Source organism: Mustela nivalis, assembly GCF_964662115.1.
Source record: "Mustela nivalis genome assembly, chromosome: 8".
NCBI lineage: Eukaryota > Metazoa > Chordata > Mammalia > Carnivora > Mustelidae > Mustela > Mustela nivalis.
This window is the reverse complement of record NC_139027.1, coordinates 37,076,462-37,093,438: the sequence shown is the minus strand read 5'-3', so window position 1 is coordinate 37,093,438 and position 16,977 is coordinate 37,076,462. Positions and strand designations below refer to the sequence as shown.

The 16,977-nt window shown below is 58.0% G+C and overlaps 1 protein-coding gene and 1 long non-coding RNA gene across 2 annotated transcripts; one reads left to right on the top strand and one right to left on the bottom strand.

Moving 5' to 3' along the window:
• Positions 1-815: 815 nt before the first annotated feature.
• Positions 816-16,470, bottom strand: PSD4 (pleckstrin and Sec7 domain containing 4). Its single transcript, XM_082743443.1, has 16 exons — positions 15,437-16,470; positions 14,225-14,332; positions 13,860-13,938; positions 12,977-13,358; positions 10,257-10,433; positions 9,738-9,818; positions 9,480-9,592; positions 9,188-9,246; positions 8,919-9,008; positions 7,536-7,579; positions 7,026-7,186; positions 5,981-6,051; positions 5,701-5,867; positions 5,074-5,218; positions 4,660-4,803; positions 816-3,118 (listed from the first exon to the last, which is right to left on the bottom strand). Exons 1-16 carry the CDS (start codon positions 16,418-16,420, stop codon positions 2,861-2,863), a joined length of 3,063 nt encoding a protein of 1,020 aa, XP_082599569.1. The 5' UTR covers positions 16,421-16,470; the 3' UTR covers positions 816-2,860.
• LOC309870871 lies at positions 5,145-6,009 on the top strand. Its single transcript, XR_014314861.1, has 2 exons — positions 5,145-5,249; positions 5,617-6,009. It is a non-coding gene; the product is annotated as an uncharacterized lncRNA (long non-coding RNA).
• Positions 16,471-16,977: the final 507 nt, after the last annotated feature.

The window sequence follows — 16,977 nt, the reverse complement described above, 5'->3', positions numbered from 1 at the left end:
AAACAGAGATGCTGGGAGACCAGGGAAAGATTACATCTGGGGTATCACCTGGGTCACACCAGGCCCAGGGTCCCAGAGGCTGATCCCCCCCCTAGAAGGGAAAGGAGGAGCCAGAGACAAAACAGAGCCTGAGCTCATCACCAAGAACCTGTGCCCATCCCATTGTCTGCAAAGAGATGCACCAACCCACTTCCCAGGTGGGAGAGGAAGCGAGGGTGAACACAAGGTCAGACATATGCCTGTGGGCCACATCTGCCCCACACCTCAGAATTAGGACTGGGAGCTCACTCAGTGTTCACTTTTGTGGGGACAATTCTTTGCGGGAACTCTAGGCTTCCCCCATATGGCTCCAGAAACTCTTTTTCTTCTCCATCTGCAGAAAGATGTCAGAGTTGCAACCCTTCCCATGGCTGACTTCTCCAGAAGTTGGGGAGAATGGCTTGGACCTCTGTGGGTTTAGGGAAGTGGAAGGTCCTGGTTCTGGTGATGGCTGGGGACAAACAGACTAACTTCCTCTTCTTCAGGGAGCAGAGCTCTGCAGCTGGACACCTGAGCACACAAGCTTGAAAGATGCAAGCCCGCCCCCCAGTGGTCACATATCAGAACTGCAGCTTAGCCTCGCGTCGCCCTCAGGCGAGAATGCAACTTCATGGGATGGGCTGCGTGGGAGGCAGCCAGGCTGGTCCAAGCCCCGGTCTAGCTGCATTGGCCAGGTGGGGTCCCGCGACCCCCATCTGTCTCTGAAGGCTTCAGGTGCCCAGGTGAAAGACAGGTGCCAGTCCCACATGAGCAAAGAAGCATCAAACTGCCACATACATGCAAAGATGCAGACAAACCTCTGCCTTTTATTCTGGTTTTAGAAAGAAGGATACATGTTCAGTGAGGTCAAATAACCCACTCAAGGCCAAGCTTGTATCAGTCCTGGGGCAAGTCACCTTGATCTGATACTAGGTTTTCACTTATTAGCTGCACATCAGTGATGTGACCCAAGCTGCTTTAAAAATATTTATCCGTGCCTCTGACCCCAAACTACTGAATCCGAATCCCTGAGCAGAGTGGGAGTGTGTCTTCCACATGCCTCTCCAGCAAGATGAAGTGTGCCTCTGCCCTAACAGCAAGGAGCCAGAGGACGGGCTGTTACCTCCTGGAGGCCATAGGCGGATTCCATAAAAAGTGGTCAATATCAGTTGTGAAATGAATGAATGAACAAATGTGTGAGTGGGTGAACAAATGTTCCGAGGTCCCAAGGCTCTGACAGCCTGCACACACAGCGTTCCACACCCGCACACAGACACGGACACGCACATTCAGATGTGCACGGGCACCCGGGCAAAGGGAGACCCAGCCTGGGATCCTGCAGGGGGTCCCAGCTGCACCAATCCCCCTGACCCTCGGTTCCTTGCACACACGTGCACACCTCCTTCTTCACTGGCCTGCAGTTACTGGACACCGACTGAGTACCCGGCCCTGCCCTGAGCTGAGCCCTGGCCAGACAACCCCTGTGGTCCCCGAAGGGCCAGCCCCGCTTGGTGGCCTTCCAGGCCCCAGGGCTGGTTTCTAGCATGGATTGTGAGGAGAGGGGCCCCGGCAGGAAGGCTGGAGAGGCCGTGCGTCAGCCAGCAGGCGGCAGCCGGGCAGCAGAGGCCCCTCTTGGCAGGCAGCCTGCTCGCACACTTGGCTGAACAGAGACAATGGTGGCTGCTTCTCCATCCCAGCCTCCTTCCCACAGGCAGAGCCCGAGGTCCATGAGTGTCCGGAACCTCCCCCAGAGCCCAGCTGGGAGGCAGCCAGAGGGCAGCACAGGGGGACTTCCCAGGAAGGGCAGCAAAGCCCCCTGAGAGCTGGCAGGGGGGTGAAGGATTCTGGAAGGGTCCCTGGTGCCCCTCCTTGGGAATGCAACTTCATGGGATGGGCTGCGTGGGAGGCAGCCAGGCTTTCACCCGGCCCTCACAGCTCCCAGACTAGCTCCTTCCAAGAGGGCCCCCAGGGGATATATCATGGCCTCTTGCCCCTCAGCCTCTCCCAGGTCTGAACCTGAGGGACCTCCTTTCCTGCTCTGAGGAAACAAAGGCCTCTTGTTCCCAGGGCTCTCCACAGAGCTCTGGAGGCCCCATGCCCTCTGGCCTTCACTGACCACCAATGGTTCTGCTCTGATGATTAGCAATTGGGTGTGTGGGGTGTGGCCTCTCCCATCTGCCCCAGGTGCAAGGGTGATTGTGGCGGAAAGCACACAAAGGCCTGGGGCCCCAGAGTCAGCATCACTGAGTTTGTCCTCGAAGCCCCCGAAGCCCTACCTGTCAGGGGGCAGGGCCAAGCCACCCCGCTGTCTCAGTCACCTGAGGCTGCCTGGGTTCTCCCAGGACCTCTCATCCCAGGCCACCCGACTCCCAGAGCAAGACTGTCCTCAGGGCTGTGGCTCCTCTGGCTTGACTGCCCAGAGGCTTCTGCTGCCCCAGCCTCCCTTCTGGAAGCTCAGGGCCCACGGGTTCTTGGATTCTCAAATGAGTGCTGACCTGCCTCCAGGCCCAAGCAATGTGGCCACTCTAGACTGTGGAACAGGGAAGGGTGACATGGGAGCGCAGCCCACCCCTTGACCTCTGTCCTCCCTTGGGAGTGAGCAGGGATGAGGGCAGCTGGGGGCTGTCGTTGGGGTGGGCACAGCAGTAGCAGGAAAGCTCCAGCAAAGGGGGCGGTGAGGACTGCAGAGGAACAGGGGCTGTCCTTCAGCAGGAAAGGGAGGGCCTCCTCCCCAGTACAGACCCGCTGAAGCAAGTCTCCTCCATGGGGTCTCACCTCAGGTCCCTTTCCCGACTTCTAGACCCCGGAACTCAGGGCCTGAGTCCGTGAGGCGGTCCCAGCTTCAGAGCTGATTGCGGTTCCTCTTGGGTATGATCTTCCGGTAAGTTCTGCGCTCGGAGATGTTGCGTTTCACCTTGGCCGTGGTGGGGGCCTCCTCCTGGTGCAGGGATGGGCTGGAGTGGGACTTCTTCAGGCTGGGCTTGGGCTCCTGAGCGCCTCTGGCTTCCCTCCCCAGCTGCTCTTCCCACAGGTCCAGGTCATCCGAGGGGCAGTGCAGACGGGCCACCAGCAGCTGCACGTAGGTCTCGTAGCGGGTTTTCTGCAATACACGGCCGTGCCCCCTTAACACCAGCCAGGCTTCTGCACAGGAGGAGGCCAGAAGCATGCAGGGCAGACCCCTCCCACATGCACAAAGCTCTGGACAATAAAGATTTCTGCAGAAAGAGGGCTGGACTCACAGCCAGTGTCTGCACTGAGCTTGAGCAAGCCAACTTTGCAGAACACGGCAGCCACATCGCCAAACCCTGCAGTTACCTGGATGGTAACAGCACCCACCAGCCCAGCCTTGTTCTAACAGCCTCCACCTTGTAGCGCTGTAACTAATGTCTCCAGAATGTGTTCCATCCCCGAGACACTAAAAGATCCATAACCCGCTAGGCCTGATCTGTGCGGCATTGCACACAAACAGCTCACATCTGTACTGAAGCCTAATTGAGTCTGAATCGCATTTTAACAATTGGCATCTGGAGAGCGGGATGCTAACCACCTTCATCTGTTTAACACTCCGAAGGTCTCTGTAACTAGCAGCCTTCAGATACGGGTCCCCGTGTAGTAAGTGCCTGCTCACCCTGGGTGCCTGGGTGGCCCAGGAGTCCTTTTCTCCACTTAATCAAGAGGGCAAGATGTCTAGAGAGGGCCCGGGGTTGCTACAGGTTGCAGCTGGTCATAGGTAGGGAGAGGCTAGAATTCTGCAGGCAGAGCTGGGTCCTGCCCCCCTTCCCCAGGACCTCTGGGAAGTAGTGCACCTACCAAACCAAAGGCTGGGCCACAAAGGCAGGGAGGGGACAGCACGAAGCCCAGCACACACAGCCAGAGATGACACAGGTGCTCCCTTCTCTGGTCTCTGCCTCTGAGTGGCTCTGACCCTCTCTGTTCTCATACTGCCCCCCACCATCCCCCTCCTGCTTCGGGTCCCAGAACGTGCGCACTGACCATAGGCATAAAGTGTAAGGGGGGATGGGGAGATAGAATGGGGGGGTCAGGGGATAAAACAGTGCAGCATCAATCAGAGGGGTGAAAAGGTCCTTGGTGAAGGTTATAAATGGGCTACAGTCCTGACTGGAGTAGGATGTGAATTCATGGGGTTTGGACACATTGTTTCATTCCTCCTTGCCTGTTTCCTCCTCTGTAAAGTGAAGATCATGGTCCCTACAGCAGTTGTTAGACAACTAAACAAGGTAATACAGGCAAGTATGACAAACACCATAAATACTGCCTATTAGGACTAGGCAGGTATTAGGGGAAATAATTAAACTAAAACACAGTTTTTCCTTCAATTTAAGCAAAGTCAAATACAGTCCACTCTTAGGTAAAAGAAACTGACCAAACGTCTCCTGTGAGTGTTTCCAGAAAAGCAGTTTCTAGGAGCCCCCAGGACAAGAACTGAAGGGGTCTGAGTGCACACGGACACACACACTTTGCGCACAGCCCTGCACATGAATTCGCACACACGGCCTCCCCCAGTCCTGAGCGACCTGGGCAACGAAAACTGCAAGGCCGGATGCGGCCACGAGAGGGCGGCAGAGAGCCCAGCCGAGGGGGTGGGAAAGCCCAGCGAAGGCGGAGACTCCGCAGCCTGACCTCATACTCCAGGTACTCCTTCCTCAAGCGGTACTCCTCCAGCTCGCGGCCGCGGCCCCGCCGCTCGGGTAAGTTCCTCTGCAGATCCAGCAGGTCGTCGGAGGCGGCGTCCAGGCAGTTCTCGTGGGATCGATGCTGCTCCTCCTGGGAGCGGGAGGCGGAGAGGGAAGCTGTCCCACCGCACCCCTATCCGTTCCCAGCCCGAGGTGCGCAGTCCACCACAAACCTCTCAACATTCTGGACCCAGGTGCGCAGCCGCCCACCCTCCCTTTGTTTCGGGGCCCAGTGCGCAGCCCATCCCTCTCCCGGTTCCTAAGCCTGGCGCGCAGCCCCGCCCAACCATCTCCCACTTCGTCCCGAGGCTGAGCAGCCCCTTTCCCCGCCGCACCCGCCCCTTTCCGGGGCCCCCAGTACCAGGGAGCTCTGGGCGGGACCTATAGGCAGGATGGGCCGGACGAATCGGCGCTGGGAGCCCACAGCGGCGGGGAAGGGCGGCGCTGAGTGCATGGCGGCGGCCAGGTTGATGCGCGCGATCCAGGAACTCATCTCCTTCGCGGTGCTGAGGGCAGAGGAGACCGTCAGACCCCAAGGTGACAGAGTCGGCCCTGCCCCCCCCCCCACTCCCACCCCAACCTCCTATGGTCTGCACAGCCTTCCAGACTCAGGATTCAGCGCTTCAAAAAGCCAGAAGCCCGCCCACCAGTCGAGGTGGTTGACCTGTGCCGGTGGCTTTTATCATCAAAGAGGAAAATCTAGGAAGGCGAAAGATTTTTAGATCAAATGGGGGGGGGGGAATTGATCACTAGAGGCTTCCTGGAATCCTGGGTTCAGAAGTAGGAGGCTCAACCAGGCGCTGGACCAGGGAAGAGGCCCAGTTGGAGGCAAAGTGGGCGGGGTCGGGGGAGCAGGTGCGGCCCAAGGACCCCTGCCACCAGCATTGTCCTGCTTCCACCACAGCCATCAGAGGGTGATGAGCGAGGAACCAGGGAGAAGCGAGCCAGGGCCTTGCTGCTGGTCCATTCTCCCCCGCCCCCGACTTACGGAGCCTGGAAGAGGTAGAGGCGCCAGTCGGCAGTCCGCAGCTGGAAGACGTGCGGCTTCTTGGTGTAATGGGTGGCCGGTGTAGCCAGTGAGTGGTGCACCCCCACGGGCTCGTCCACCATCTGCCCCACCAAACTCTCCCCTGCAGGGGGGCAGTGGTCCTCTCCCTGGGGGGGGGGCACAGGGGCTCAGAAAAGAGGTAATCATCAGTTGCCCACCCTCTGAACCATTCTGGGCCCTTCCCTGCCCTGCCTGTCAGGGCCATGCACCCCCTCCCTACCTTCAGGAAGTAAAGGACCATCCCTCGAAGCAACGTGTGGAACATCTTCCAGCCGCGCTTGCCCCACGGCGCTGCCCCAGGAGCAGAACACAACCAGACTCAGACACACATGACCCCTCTCCCCAACTTCGTCCCTCCCCAGGTGCACATAAACACACAGCAACATGCCAGCACCACAAGACACAGTCACAAACAAGCAGTGCCACATCTCACACCCTGGAAGTTGCACTCAAGCCCCACCAACAACAAAAGCAGATGTCCACACTGACTGTCCCCTCTCTCGGCACTCCCACCCATCCTGAGAGGCACAGGGGCTCAGCTCCTCGTGCAGAAGAAGGGTCTCCGGGGTCACCTCTCTACCTTGCTCAGGCCCTGTGGCTTCTTGAAGCCAAATGCTAGTCCCCCGGCCGGCTACCTCACCCTGTCCGATCCATCCAGGACCCCATTAATGTTCTGGTCCTGTCGCTGCCCTGCTATAAAGCCTGCACCTGTCCGCACTGAGGCCAGATGTACCTCCTGCTGTTTTGTTCCTAGCAGACTATGCCTGCTCCTTTGTCTGGGGTGGGGGGGATGCCCTCTGGCCTCTTCCACCAAGGTTCGGCTCAGATACCATCATTTCCCAGAAACCTCACCCATCCCTTTCCCCCACACCTCACCCCCAAGTCTAATCAAAGCCTGCCCCTCCTCCACACCCCCATACTTGATCTCCCCCTCCCTACACCCCTCAGCCATTTCCACCTTTTATCCCAGACACTGATGTGCTCACCTAACCTCCCCCTTACCACGAGGACCTGGAAAGCAGGGAGTACCTAGGTATGTCTTATCTCTGTACCCCTATCCCTGGCGTCTTACCCGGTGCCCAGCACATGATCCCCATCAAGGAAGCAACAAAGGCTGCCTGTCCCTGACCCTGACCGTGCCAGCCCTCTGCACCTCAGCCCCCAGGTCACCTGCGCCAAGCCACTTGGCACTCCCACAGGCACGCACACACTTGGGTTTGATGGCGGACACGAGCCCTCCACGCCACAGGGCAGCAGATACTCACTCTTCTTGCCGTCCGCATCGTGATGCATCTTCCGGGCGAGGATGCCCTGCTTGTAGGTGGGCGCCGTGGGGTTCTGGGCCAGCTGCAGGAAAGGGTTGCTCAGCTTGCCAGTTGGGGGAGACACCTGGGCCTTCTCTGGTCGGCCTGCGTCTTCTTCATCCCTGGACATCAGAGAATCAGATTGGGGGTACTGACCAGGCAGAGGCCACCAGGGGGTGTCCATGCACCTGTGCCCCAGGATCCCCAAAAAGGAGTCCTTCAAAACCAGCCCGTCCATTCCTGTCATCCCCACCCTCCACGGCCCCTGGCTTCTCCAGGTGTTACCTGGGCTCCTTCACCCCTTGGAGACTCGCCCAGCGCCCAGCCTCTGGCTGGGCCCCACTCAGAGGGGAACACTGTCCAGCACCTCTCCCAGGCTCGTGCAACTCTCAGGTAGGCAGGTGGAGGGAGGACAGGCCCAGGGACGGGGGAGAGGGGCAGGCAGTGGAGGGAAGAGGGACTGTCACTTACATAGCCCATTCAAGCTTCTCACTTCGGATAGACCAGTAGAGGGCCTAGAACAGAAGCACACAGTGGGCAGGGAGCCTCGACCCGTGGGGCCCAAATTCTGGCTGGCCCAGGTCAGACAGGGCCAAGCTACAGTCTGCCTCTTCTACCCCTGGCCCAGCTGCCTTCCTCCTTGAGTGGGAAGCAGCTCCCGCATGCATCCAGCTACCCACGAGTGCAAGCGTGCAGCCACGGACGGAGTGGCCATGTGCCAGGCACCGTGCGAGACACTCCAGACAGGATGAGCAAAGCAATCCTAGTCCCTACCTGAGCTTAGGGAGGCCTGAGCTAGTTCTCTGGGTAAGGAAATGAATCATCTAGTACCATTCTGCCCTGAGGGATGGGACAGAGCAGGAACAGCCGACCAAGGTCGGGGCGGGGGTGGAGAGAGCAACAAATGGTGGTGAAGGAATGAGTCATCGAGGCACTGGGACATGGAAATGATCTAACAGTATTCATGTCCATGCAATCTTGCTTGCCTTTTTAGCCCCGGCAATGTCTAGCAGGATGCCAAGCACACAGCAAGTGTTATAGAAATGTCCACCATGCAGACAAAAGAACCAGTGCAGGGGCTCCTGGGTGGCTCAGTCGGTTAAGCCGCTGCCTTCGGCTCAGGTCGTGATCTCAGTGTCCTGGGATCGAGTCCCGCATCCGGCTCTCTGCTCAGCCAGAAGCCTGCTTCTTCCCCCCCTCTCTCTCTGCCTTCCTCTCTGCCTACTTGTAATCTCTGTGTCTGTCAAATAAATAAATAAAATCTTTAAAAAAAAAAAAAAAGAAGAACTAGTGCCTTGCTGCATATGAAAAGCCAGCCGTGTGCCCCGTGCGCTGTGCTAGGCCCCTGACGCCCTTTATTTCATTGTGAGCACCACGCTGTAATGTAGTCGCTACCCCAGGAGGAACTCGAGCAGGCCAGGGGGTAAGCTGCCCAAGACTAGAGTTCAGACCCTAGAACATCTGGCTTCTAAGTCTTAGCCTTACTGGCACTTGAAACTTTGCCCTTTGCTCATTCCAAGAACCAAAGACGCAGTGCATCTCAAGACTCCCCATGCTCAGAATCACCTGGAAACTCCAGAGAACATCTTAGGGGTCCGAGCCCCAGGAATTCTAATTCAGTAGGTCCAAGGCAGGGGGCCTACGAGTTCGCACAAGCCAACAAACTCTAAGGTGTGGCTGCTGCCGGCTGGGACGCACACTCTAGTACCTTCCATACACAGGCCATGGCCTCCCAAGGACATTGCAGCAGAGCCAGGCCCAGGCTGAGCATTGCCCCCACCTTTCGGGGGGGATAAAGAGCTACAGAGGGAGCCCCGGTATCACGAGCCCAGGGAATAGCCCCGTGTGCCTTACCTTCAGCAGCTCCTTCGGGAAGTTCCCTCCGTCTCGCAGGCCATTCAGGTTGGTGATAAATTCCTGGCAGCTCATGCTCTTCCCAATGTTCTGTGGCCATTGAGGGAAGTGAGGCAACAGGCACACACTCCCCACCCCCCCACAGAATACCTTCCCCTACCACCATTGGCCACTCTGGAACCTTCTCCAGTTCTCCAGACCTACGTCCTCCAGAGCCCTTCCATGACCCCATCCCAGGCCTCTGGCCTCAAGCTCCCCTGTGCCCTCACCTGTCCGTGCAGGTCTGTGTTGAGGAGCATGATGGCACAGGTCAAAGTGTGAACGGAATCTGTCCCAGAGGGAGGCGAGTGGAGAGAAATCTCCTTAGAACCAGGACTCCTGCCTTTCTGCTGCCCAGACTGGGTGGGGTGACTGCAAATGCTTTTGGGTCTCCATGGCTCCCCAAACACACACCCATGAGCTGGTACCCAGTAAATGCCTGAGCAGACCCAGGGGACACTTCCATGCCATCCCCCAAGGCAGCCCAGCGAGCCCTGCCCTCAGGGCCCGCCCCCTCCCTACCTGCAGAAGGGAAGGCCCCCGGATTGCAATAATGGAAGCGTTTGGAGAACTGGTAGAGGATTCGCTCCCGCTCCTGAGTCTCCCCGCTGAGCACCAGGGCCTGGAGGAAGCCCCTGGAAGGAGGACCAGAGTCCAGGACAGGGCCCAGGCTGGGGTAGCCAGCAGGCTCCAGAGCTGGTGGCCAATCAGATTCTGGCCTCACCGGGGCCACCACCTCCCAGCCATCCCTCCTCTCCAGAGAGGACCTGGAGGCCTTACCGGAGGGCTCGGTCCAGGCTCTGGCCTCCAAACTGGAAGAAGGACAAGTACTCCTCAGCCACAGCCCTACTGAAGTCATTGCTGCAGAGAGGAAACAGGAATGACGTCTGCAGTGGGGGGTGGAGGTGGAGGTGGGGGTTGGGAGGTTGTCTGGGCTGGGGCTGCAGATGCCAAGGGGCCCAAGGACCCATGCACATTCCCAGAGGGTGAGAGGGCAAGGGAGCAGCCGGGGTCTGGTCTGCCGTGGGCACTGTCTACTGCTGAGTGGGGAGCACACGTGCAGTTGGGTGGGGGGCAAGGTGGCCAGGTCCGGTGGCGCGAGGCAGGGCTCAAGAGTGTGGAGAAGGGGTGACAAGTGGGACTAAGAGGAAGCGGCAGGCACTGCCCAGGGACGGACTAGGACAGGATCGAGGGGATGAAGGTCAGCAGTGGGGCGGCCGGCCGGTGGACGGAGTCTGATGACCGTGCCTCCCTCTCCTGACATAACCTCCAGCCTTACTCAGGGTCAAACCCCCTTACTTCTTCTGCAGGTAGGCGGCCACTTCAGACTTCCGGAAGCCTTCCAGGTGATAGAGGCGAGAGGCCAAGTTCCAGGCCACCTTGTCGCTGTTGACACCATTAGCCAGCTTGTCTCCAGTCTGTGGCCTCTGGCCTTCCTCCGGACACTGCGCCTGGGGCATGGGGCTCTCGGGAAGCCTGCGAATGTCCAATAGTGGCCTCAGACTTCCACAAGGGATGGACAGGTGGGGGTACTGGGTCAAGTGTCCCTCCAGGTCAGTCATGGAAGGGGTGATCAGCAGGGGAGCTGGGGTGGTGGAGGGAGCAGCTAGACCAGGGCCTCACTGGGGAAACTTGTGCCTGGCCTGGCCTGGCCCAGGCACTGGGAGCCAAGGGCACCTCCCTAAGTGGGAGCCAAGCTTAGCACATGGTGCCTTCTCAGGTCAACCAAAAGGACATTCTGAGTCTAGCTCACCTTAGGCGGCAGGTGCAGCCCGTTGAGGATGCCAGTGGTATTGAACCCATCCCCAGGAGGGACGGCACAGGTCTCCCCGACCCCCATCAGCCACTTGTCTCCCTCACCTGTCCTGCCCCGCTCGTGATACCCCCTTGCCCCCTCCCCCTCCCTGCCCCAGCCCCAGGCTTTCCTCCTAGAGCTGTAGCCAAGGAAGGTGCAAGGGTAAGGGGAGATCAGGCCTCAGGCATGGTGACAGCTGGCGGTGGGGGTAGGGGCGGTCACACACTCGGGGAACACTCAGCATCTGACACTCAGAACTTTGGAGGCAACCAAGCCCAGTCTCTGCCAAACTCTTCCATTTCCCCAGCAACCCGACCACTGGGGCTGGGGGATCCTCCTTATGGGGTATTGGGATAGTCCATAGCCCAGTGACCAGAGTTAGGCAGCTGGACAGGAGCAGCATCAGCAGCACCTGCAAATGTTCACGGGTAAACCGACACTTATAACACGAGGCCACACCCGACAGTCCCTCTGCCCGAACACAAACGTCCATCTCTGCCCCTGCCTGGGCCATGTCTCTGCAGCTCACGCCTCCCTGAGGCTCCTGGGGGTGTAACGGCGCCCCGCTGCAAAGGGACAGACACATCTCGCCCTCCCTCCCCCAAAACACAGGGCTTCGTGAAGTCTGTGTTAGTGAGGCCAGAAGATTCTAGGAGTCGCAGGAAAAGCCACTGACAGACAAGGAACCGGAGGCGTTAGTCCAGTGGGCCGTTGGAGAGGAGAAAAATGACACGCTTGTCACAGCTGAAGAGCGCTGTTTGATAATCAGCGGAGCGCGCCCAGAAATGACCTCATGGATTAGTGTTGTTACAAAAATAGTATCTAGATGGGGAGTTGCTTTTGGGGAAAAAATAATGCAAATATAAACTGTCATGGGATTGTGTACTTTAAACGGGTACACTGTACAGTCTGTTAATTATTTCTCAATAAAGCTACTATAAAATTTATTAACGGAGGTGTGGGGCCTGCTTGGGATTCTCTCTCTCTCCCTCTCTCTTGGCCCCTCCCCCTCAAAAAAAAATAAAAATGAAACTAATCGATTGGAATGAAATAAAATGAAACAATAAAATATGATAAAAATAGCCTCCATGACCTCACTGTGACAGTCAAGCCCACAGGAGCACTCCCATGGGACCAGCACACTCAGGTCAGGAAAATTAGCTCAATATTGTGCTGAAAATAAGACTGAACTTCTTTGTGTCATGATATTTAGCATCCTAGCAAGAAAAGTCCTAATTGATCCTTTTTCATTACTTACTATGAATATATGGTTCTCATTTCAGGTGGATCTACTTACTTTTCTCTTGGGCTGAACTTGACTTTAGTTTTGGTATGATGAGCCCTCTCTTCTCAGATCCGGAAAGACTCCCCACTGATTCCCAAGCCTCCCAGCACCTCCAGAGACTGAATGGTTTTCCAGATGCATGAGAGAGATGCTTTCATTTTGACACTGCCTGAGGTTCTGTCCCCATCACCCCGTGACACAGAGATGGGGTGGGGGGGAGGGCCGACCCTCCAGTTAGTGCAACCCGAACAATCACGGTTCCCCCTTGCCTCTTCAGGAGGTGCCCTCCTTTCCCAGGTGGAGGCCCCAGGCGCTGGCAACCCCCTGCAGCCTCCAGAAGGAGGCAGACATCTAGCTTGGTTTCCCCGTTGTCCTATTCCTGCGTCTGGCCACAGATCTGGGGCCATTTGATCCTGCTATGGGGTCCCGAGATCCACTTCCTTGGTTCTAGTCACAACTGCCCTTAGGGTTCTGGCTTTCCCCCGAGATCTGAGCCATACCCTCAGCCTAAGGCTCACGGATGGGTTTCTCCCAGACACTTTCTTCAAGTTCAAAGCACTGTGTCATCCCCCCCATCACAAGCTCTGACCTTCCTGCTCCCCACCCTGCTTAGCATGACACCCGTTTTTTCTGGGTACAGGACCCTTGTCAGGGCCCCCAACACCTCCCCTCCTTCTCTCCTGGTGTCCAGGTTCTTGGGGCATTGCCAAGCCACGCACAAATCTTGCCCCGTGTGTAAAACTGTCTGCTTTTTGGTTTCTCGTGCTTTTCAACCCTCCAGTGTTGCTCAAAGCTGCAGGCACCCAGTCATACAATCCTGGCTTAATCCACGTTAGTGTATTAAATCCCAGCAGGCATTTCTCATGCTCCATCCAGTCCAGGGAATTCTTAAATGTATCCACGATTAGAAGCCAGAGAGCGGGTTCGTCGGACACTTACCCTGCCGCAGAGGTCAAGCACACGCCAGGCTGGACGGCTCCAGCCTCGGCAGTCCCAGCTGGGCCTTCACTCTTCACTTCCTCCCCTGGCTGTGGGGGCTCTCCTGCCTCCTCTTTCTCCAGGAAGCTTGGCTCTGCCCCATCTGTCTCCAAGAGTGAAGGGCATGAAGCATCTAGTGTCTGCTCAGGAAGACTGCTGCCCCAGTTGGGGTCCTGGGGCGATGGGCTGCCTTCCCGTGAGGACACAGGGCTGGGCCTGGGGCCAGGGCCTCTGCTCTCAGACTCGGGGCTGCTGGGCTCCGGCGATGAGGCTGGGCTCCCCCAGGGGCCAGGAGCCAACGTGCGCAGAGCAGACTCCTGGGGACACTCAGCATCACTGTCACCTGAGGAAGAACATGGAGGAAAGCTGACATGGGGTGAGAGGCAGGCTGAGGGCCAAGGGGCCCCGCAGAGCCAGGAAAACAGCCTGGAGGGCCACCTCTGCAAGCTCCCTCCCTGCGGCTCCACCCCCTGGAGCTGGGCAGCACGTTCTGTCCCTCCTCCGGCTGGGGACCTCCCACACGCGGAAGCAGCCGGCAGAAGGCTCCTAGGACTCCAGACCCGAGGCAACCCTGGGGGGTTCAGGGCTTTCTAAGCCAGTAGGACCCAGGCGTCAGAAATGTTGAGTCTTTGGCACATTTCTTTGTGAATTCTACAAAATGAGCATTTTCAAACCCATTGTGTGAATGAAGTCATAGGAGAAGCAGGATTTCACCCCTGGTCTGCCTTCCACACGACACAACGGGACTTCTCAATGCTGTCTGCGGATCCAAGGACAATCTTTGTTCCCCCCCAGATTCAAAGCCTCCTGCACCCAATTTCCCAGAGCTCATAAGAGATCTCACCTTGGTCCTGGGAAATCAGAGGCACCCCAGGCCAGGAAGGACCCTCTTCTGTCTGCCAGCCTTCCGGGCCGGGCAGGGCCTGTTGAGAGAGTCACAGGATCTCCGTGAGCCCTAGAGGCACTGAGAAGGGGCGGGGGGTAGGGGAGAATGACTTTGAATATCCGGGGCCCTCCCTCCCTGTTCTCTTCCCACCTGGCAACAGGGCCCCAGTCTCATCCGGGGCCCTCAGATCAGAAGAGGAACCCCGGAGAGAAGACCTGCATCCTAGGGGTACTGGTGCCCACCCTGAGAATCGAGAATCACTGGGGCTCACGTTCCTCCATACAGATGGGGAAGGGGAGGCCGAGAGAGGGGAAGTGACTTGCCCAAGGTTGCACCGGATGCCTGGCAGAGCTGGGGTCAGATCCAACTTGTCCTGTTTCCACACCAGATGCTGCAGATGGGGCGGGGCCAAGACTGTCCCCCAGAGAAGTCTTAGAGAGAAAGAGAGGTAAGAGATTTGACCCAAGGGAAACTGTTCTTAGGGCTTTTAATGCACCCCCTAGGCCTCGGGAGCCCCTCCTCCATGCTCACTAATTTCCAGTCTTCTCTGTCCCCATCTTCCTCCCTCCGTGGTCTGCAGTACCAGCCCAAGGACCGGCTGTATTATAGAGAGGGTGACAGCACCCAGGCACTGGGGTAGAGCAATGGCTACTTGCTGTGAGGATGGGGCTCCCAGGCATCCCCCTGAGGACCCCAAGGACCCTAGAGCAACAAGGTCACAAGAACGCACTCTCACGGGACAGAGCCACAACACTGCAGCCTTGGGGTTGGGGGACACCGACGGTATCTAGCAGCTCCTGTTGTCTTAGGGTCAGGTAGGAGATCTGCTCTGGGAATGACTCTTCTGCATTTTCTCTGGGACCAGAGAGATTAGAAAGTTATAGCCCCACTCTGCCACCTTGAGGTTCCTTATCTCTTGAGCAGAAGATTCCCTGGGAAAACTGTGCTCCCTACCATCTCATGTCATTTGTCCCCGCAACTCAGCCCAGTTGCTATTGAGGATCTCTGCCATTGTCATAAGGGCCCAATCTATCCACCCTGGGGAGTGGGGTAGAGGGGTGGGAATGAAAGACAATGAACCCAAAGTAACCAAATGCCTAGATCTCTCAAGAAAAGGCCAGACTCTTAAAACAGATATCTCCTGCCTGGGGCAGAGGTCATCTGGCCTGTTGTGGTTGGGAAAGTCCTGGAGGTGGGAGGGGTCGAGTCTAAGAATGGCCTGGAACACACAGCCTTGGAGGAGCTGTTTGTTCTCCAAATGTGTCCAGACACAGTCCCTGGAGCTGCTGAGATAGAGACATTTGTGGACTTAATTGCCAGCACGTTCCATTGACATCATGGTATTTGTACAATGTCCTGTAATTCTGAAGGCCACACTGGGCCTGCTTTTCTGCTATATTGCTTCAGGATTCCAAAAGGCCCTAGCATTGAAAATGAGCGTTCTGGGCCCAGTGACCACAGAGAATAGCCCTTCCTTCCCTGCCCTTCCCTGTCCCTACGCACAGTCTTGGGTGGGTCCCCAGGGCTCAGCTTACCTCAGTCTCCCCACAGTCAGGAGGTGCTTCAGGGGTCCCCTTGGTGGCCTCATTCACTACAGGCCACGAGAAGGAGTGAGGTTTGTAGGTGGGTACAGGGAACGGAGGCGTGGTGTGCCCGCTAGAATCAGCTGTGCCAGCCCCCAAATCCAGCTCGCTGTCCAATTCCCATAGGACGCCCCCTCCTGGGAGAGGAGGCTCTAGGATCTGGGGACACTCGGGCTTGGGTCCCCCATCCATGCAGGAGTCTGAGAGCCCCCAGGACAAGCGAGCTCCAGAAGCACTGTCCGAGCAAGGGCTCTCCAAAAAGAGGGGATTGTCAAAGAACAGGCTTTCCTCCTCGGCACCCCACTCCGGGGAGGAGTCTGTCCTTCCCTCCCTGGGCCACAGGGAGTGCTGGTTCTCCCCCTCAGTGCCACTGCTGTCTCCTCCTGGAACCTCATCCACTGGTGAGTCATCCACCGGTGAGCTAGGGTGGAGGCCTGAGCCCTGGGGGCCTGCGGGGCTGGAGGGGAAAGCAGGGAGCTCCACAGGGGCAGTGGGGAGGCAGCACCTCAGCTCAGCCCTGAGCCCCTCTGTCTTCTCTAGCTCCTCCTCCAGGTCCAGGACACACATCTGGGCCTGCAGGATGCCTGCCCAGAACACCACCTGCGTGGATGTGCTCTGGCTCTGCCTCGGGCTCCCCAGGGGATGGTTGTTCCCCCGTGACTCGGGAGGCGCTACTTTGTGCCTGGGCTCCTCCTGGGAGGAGCTGCTCCCCAAGTGCAGGGGCTCCATGCTGGAGCCCCCAGGGGGAGCATCTGGCTTCGTAGAACTGGGAGGCTCCAAGGCCCAGGTCTGTTCTCCATGAGGTTCGGGAGGGTCGGGAAGGCTGCATGTGTCCCTTGGGTGGGCCCCTGGGCCAGTCTGCAGGTTGTCTCCCAAATAGAGGTTGAGAAATTCCATGGGCTTGGGGTGTTCCGAGAGTCTGTCGTCTCCCATCATCCAGCATGCAAGCTGCTCTGGTGTCCCCAGAAGTGTCTGCCTTCACAGTCCCATGGTGTGGGTCCGGGGCAGCACGGGCGGCGGGTAGGTGGGCTGGGGGGTGGGGAGATCCACACGCCTACCCTGGAAGTGCCGAAAGCAAATGTGTGTTAGCAAAGTGTGCTCAGCCCCTGGAGGCCCACGTCTTGTATATCAGACAGGTTTCCGGGGGCTTGCCACAGCCCCGGCCCTGGCCGAGGGGCGTGTGCCCTCCACAGCCTTGCCTGGAGTGAGGGAGGCACCAGAGACGTCGTCCATTCCCAGCCCCATCCCCCCACTGCTCGCACCAAGCCGGCCCTGCTCCGGAGACACCTGCCTGCTGGCTGAAGGTGGCCGAGTGGCCTCCCTGAAAAAGATAAAGGGGACATCTTCTCGGGCATTAGGGGCGGAGAACTTAGACACTGAAGTGGCTGGTGGCAGGAATGGCAGGTAGACGTCCCTCAGAACAGCATGAAAGCCGTGGTACACCGAAAACACAAATCAGCCAAGAACATGGGAGCCACACAGACACAGACTCC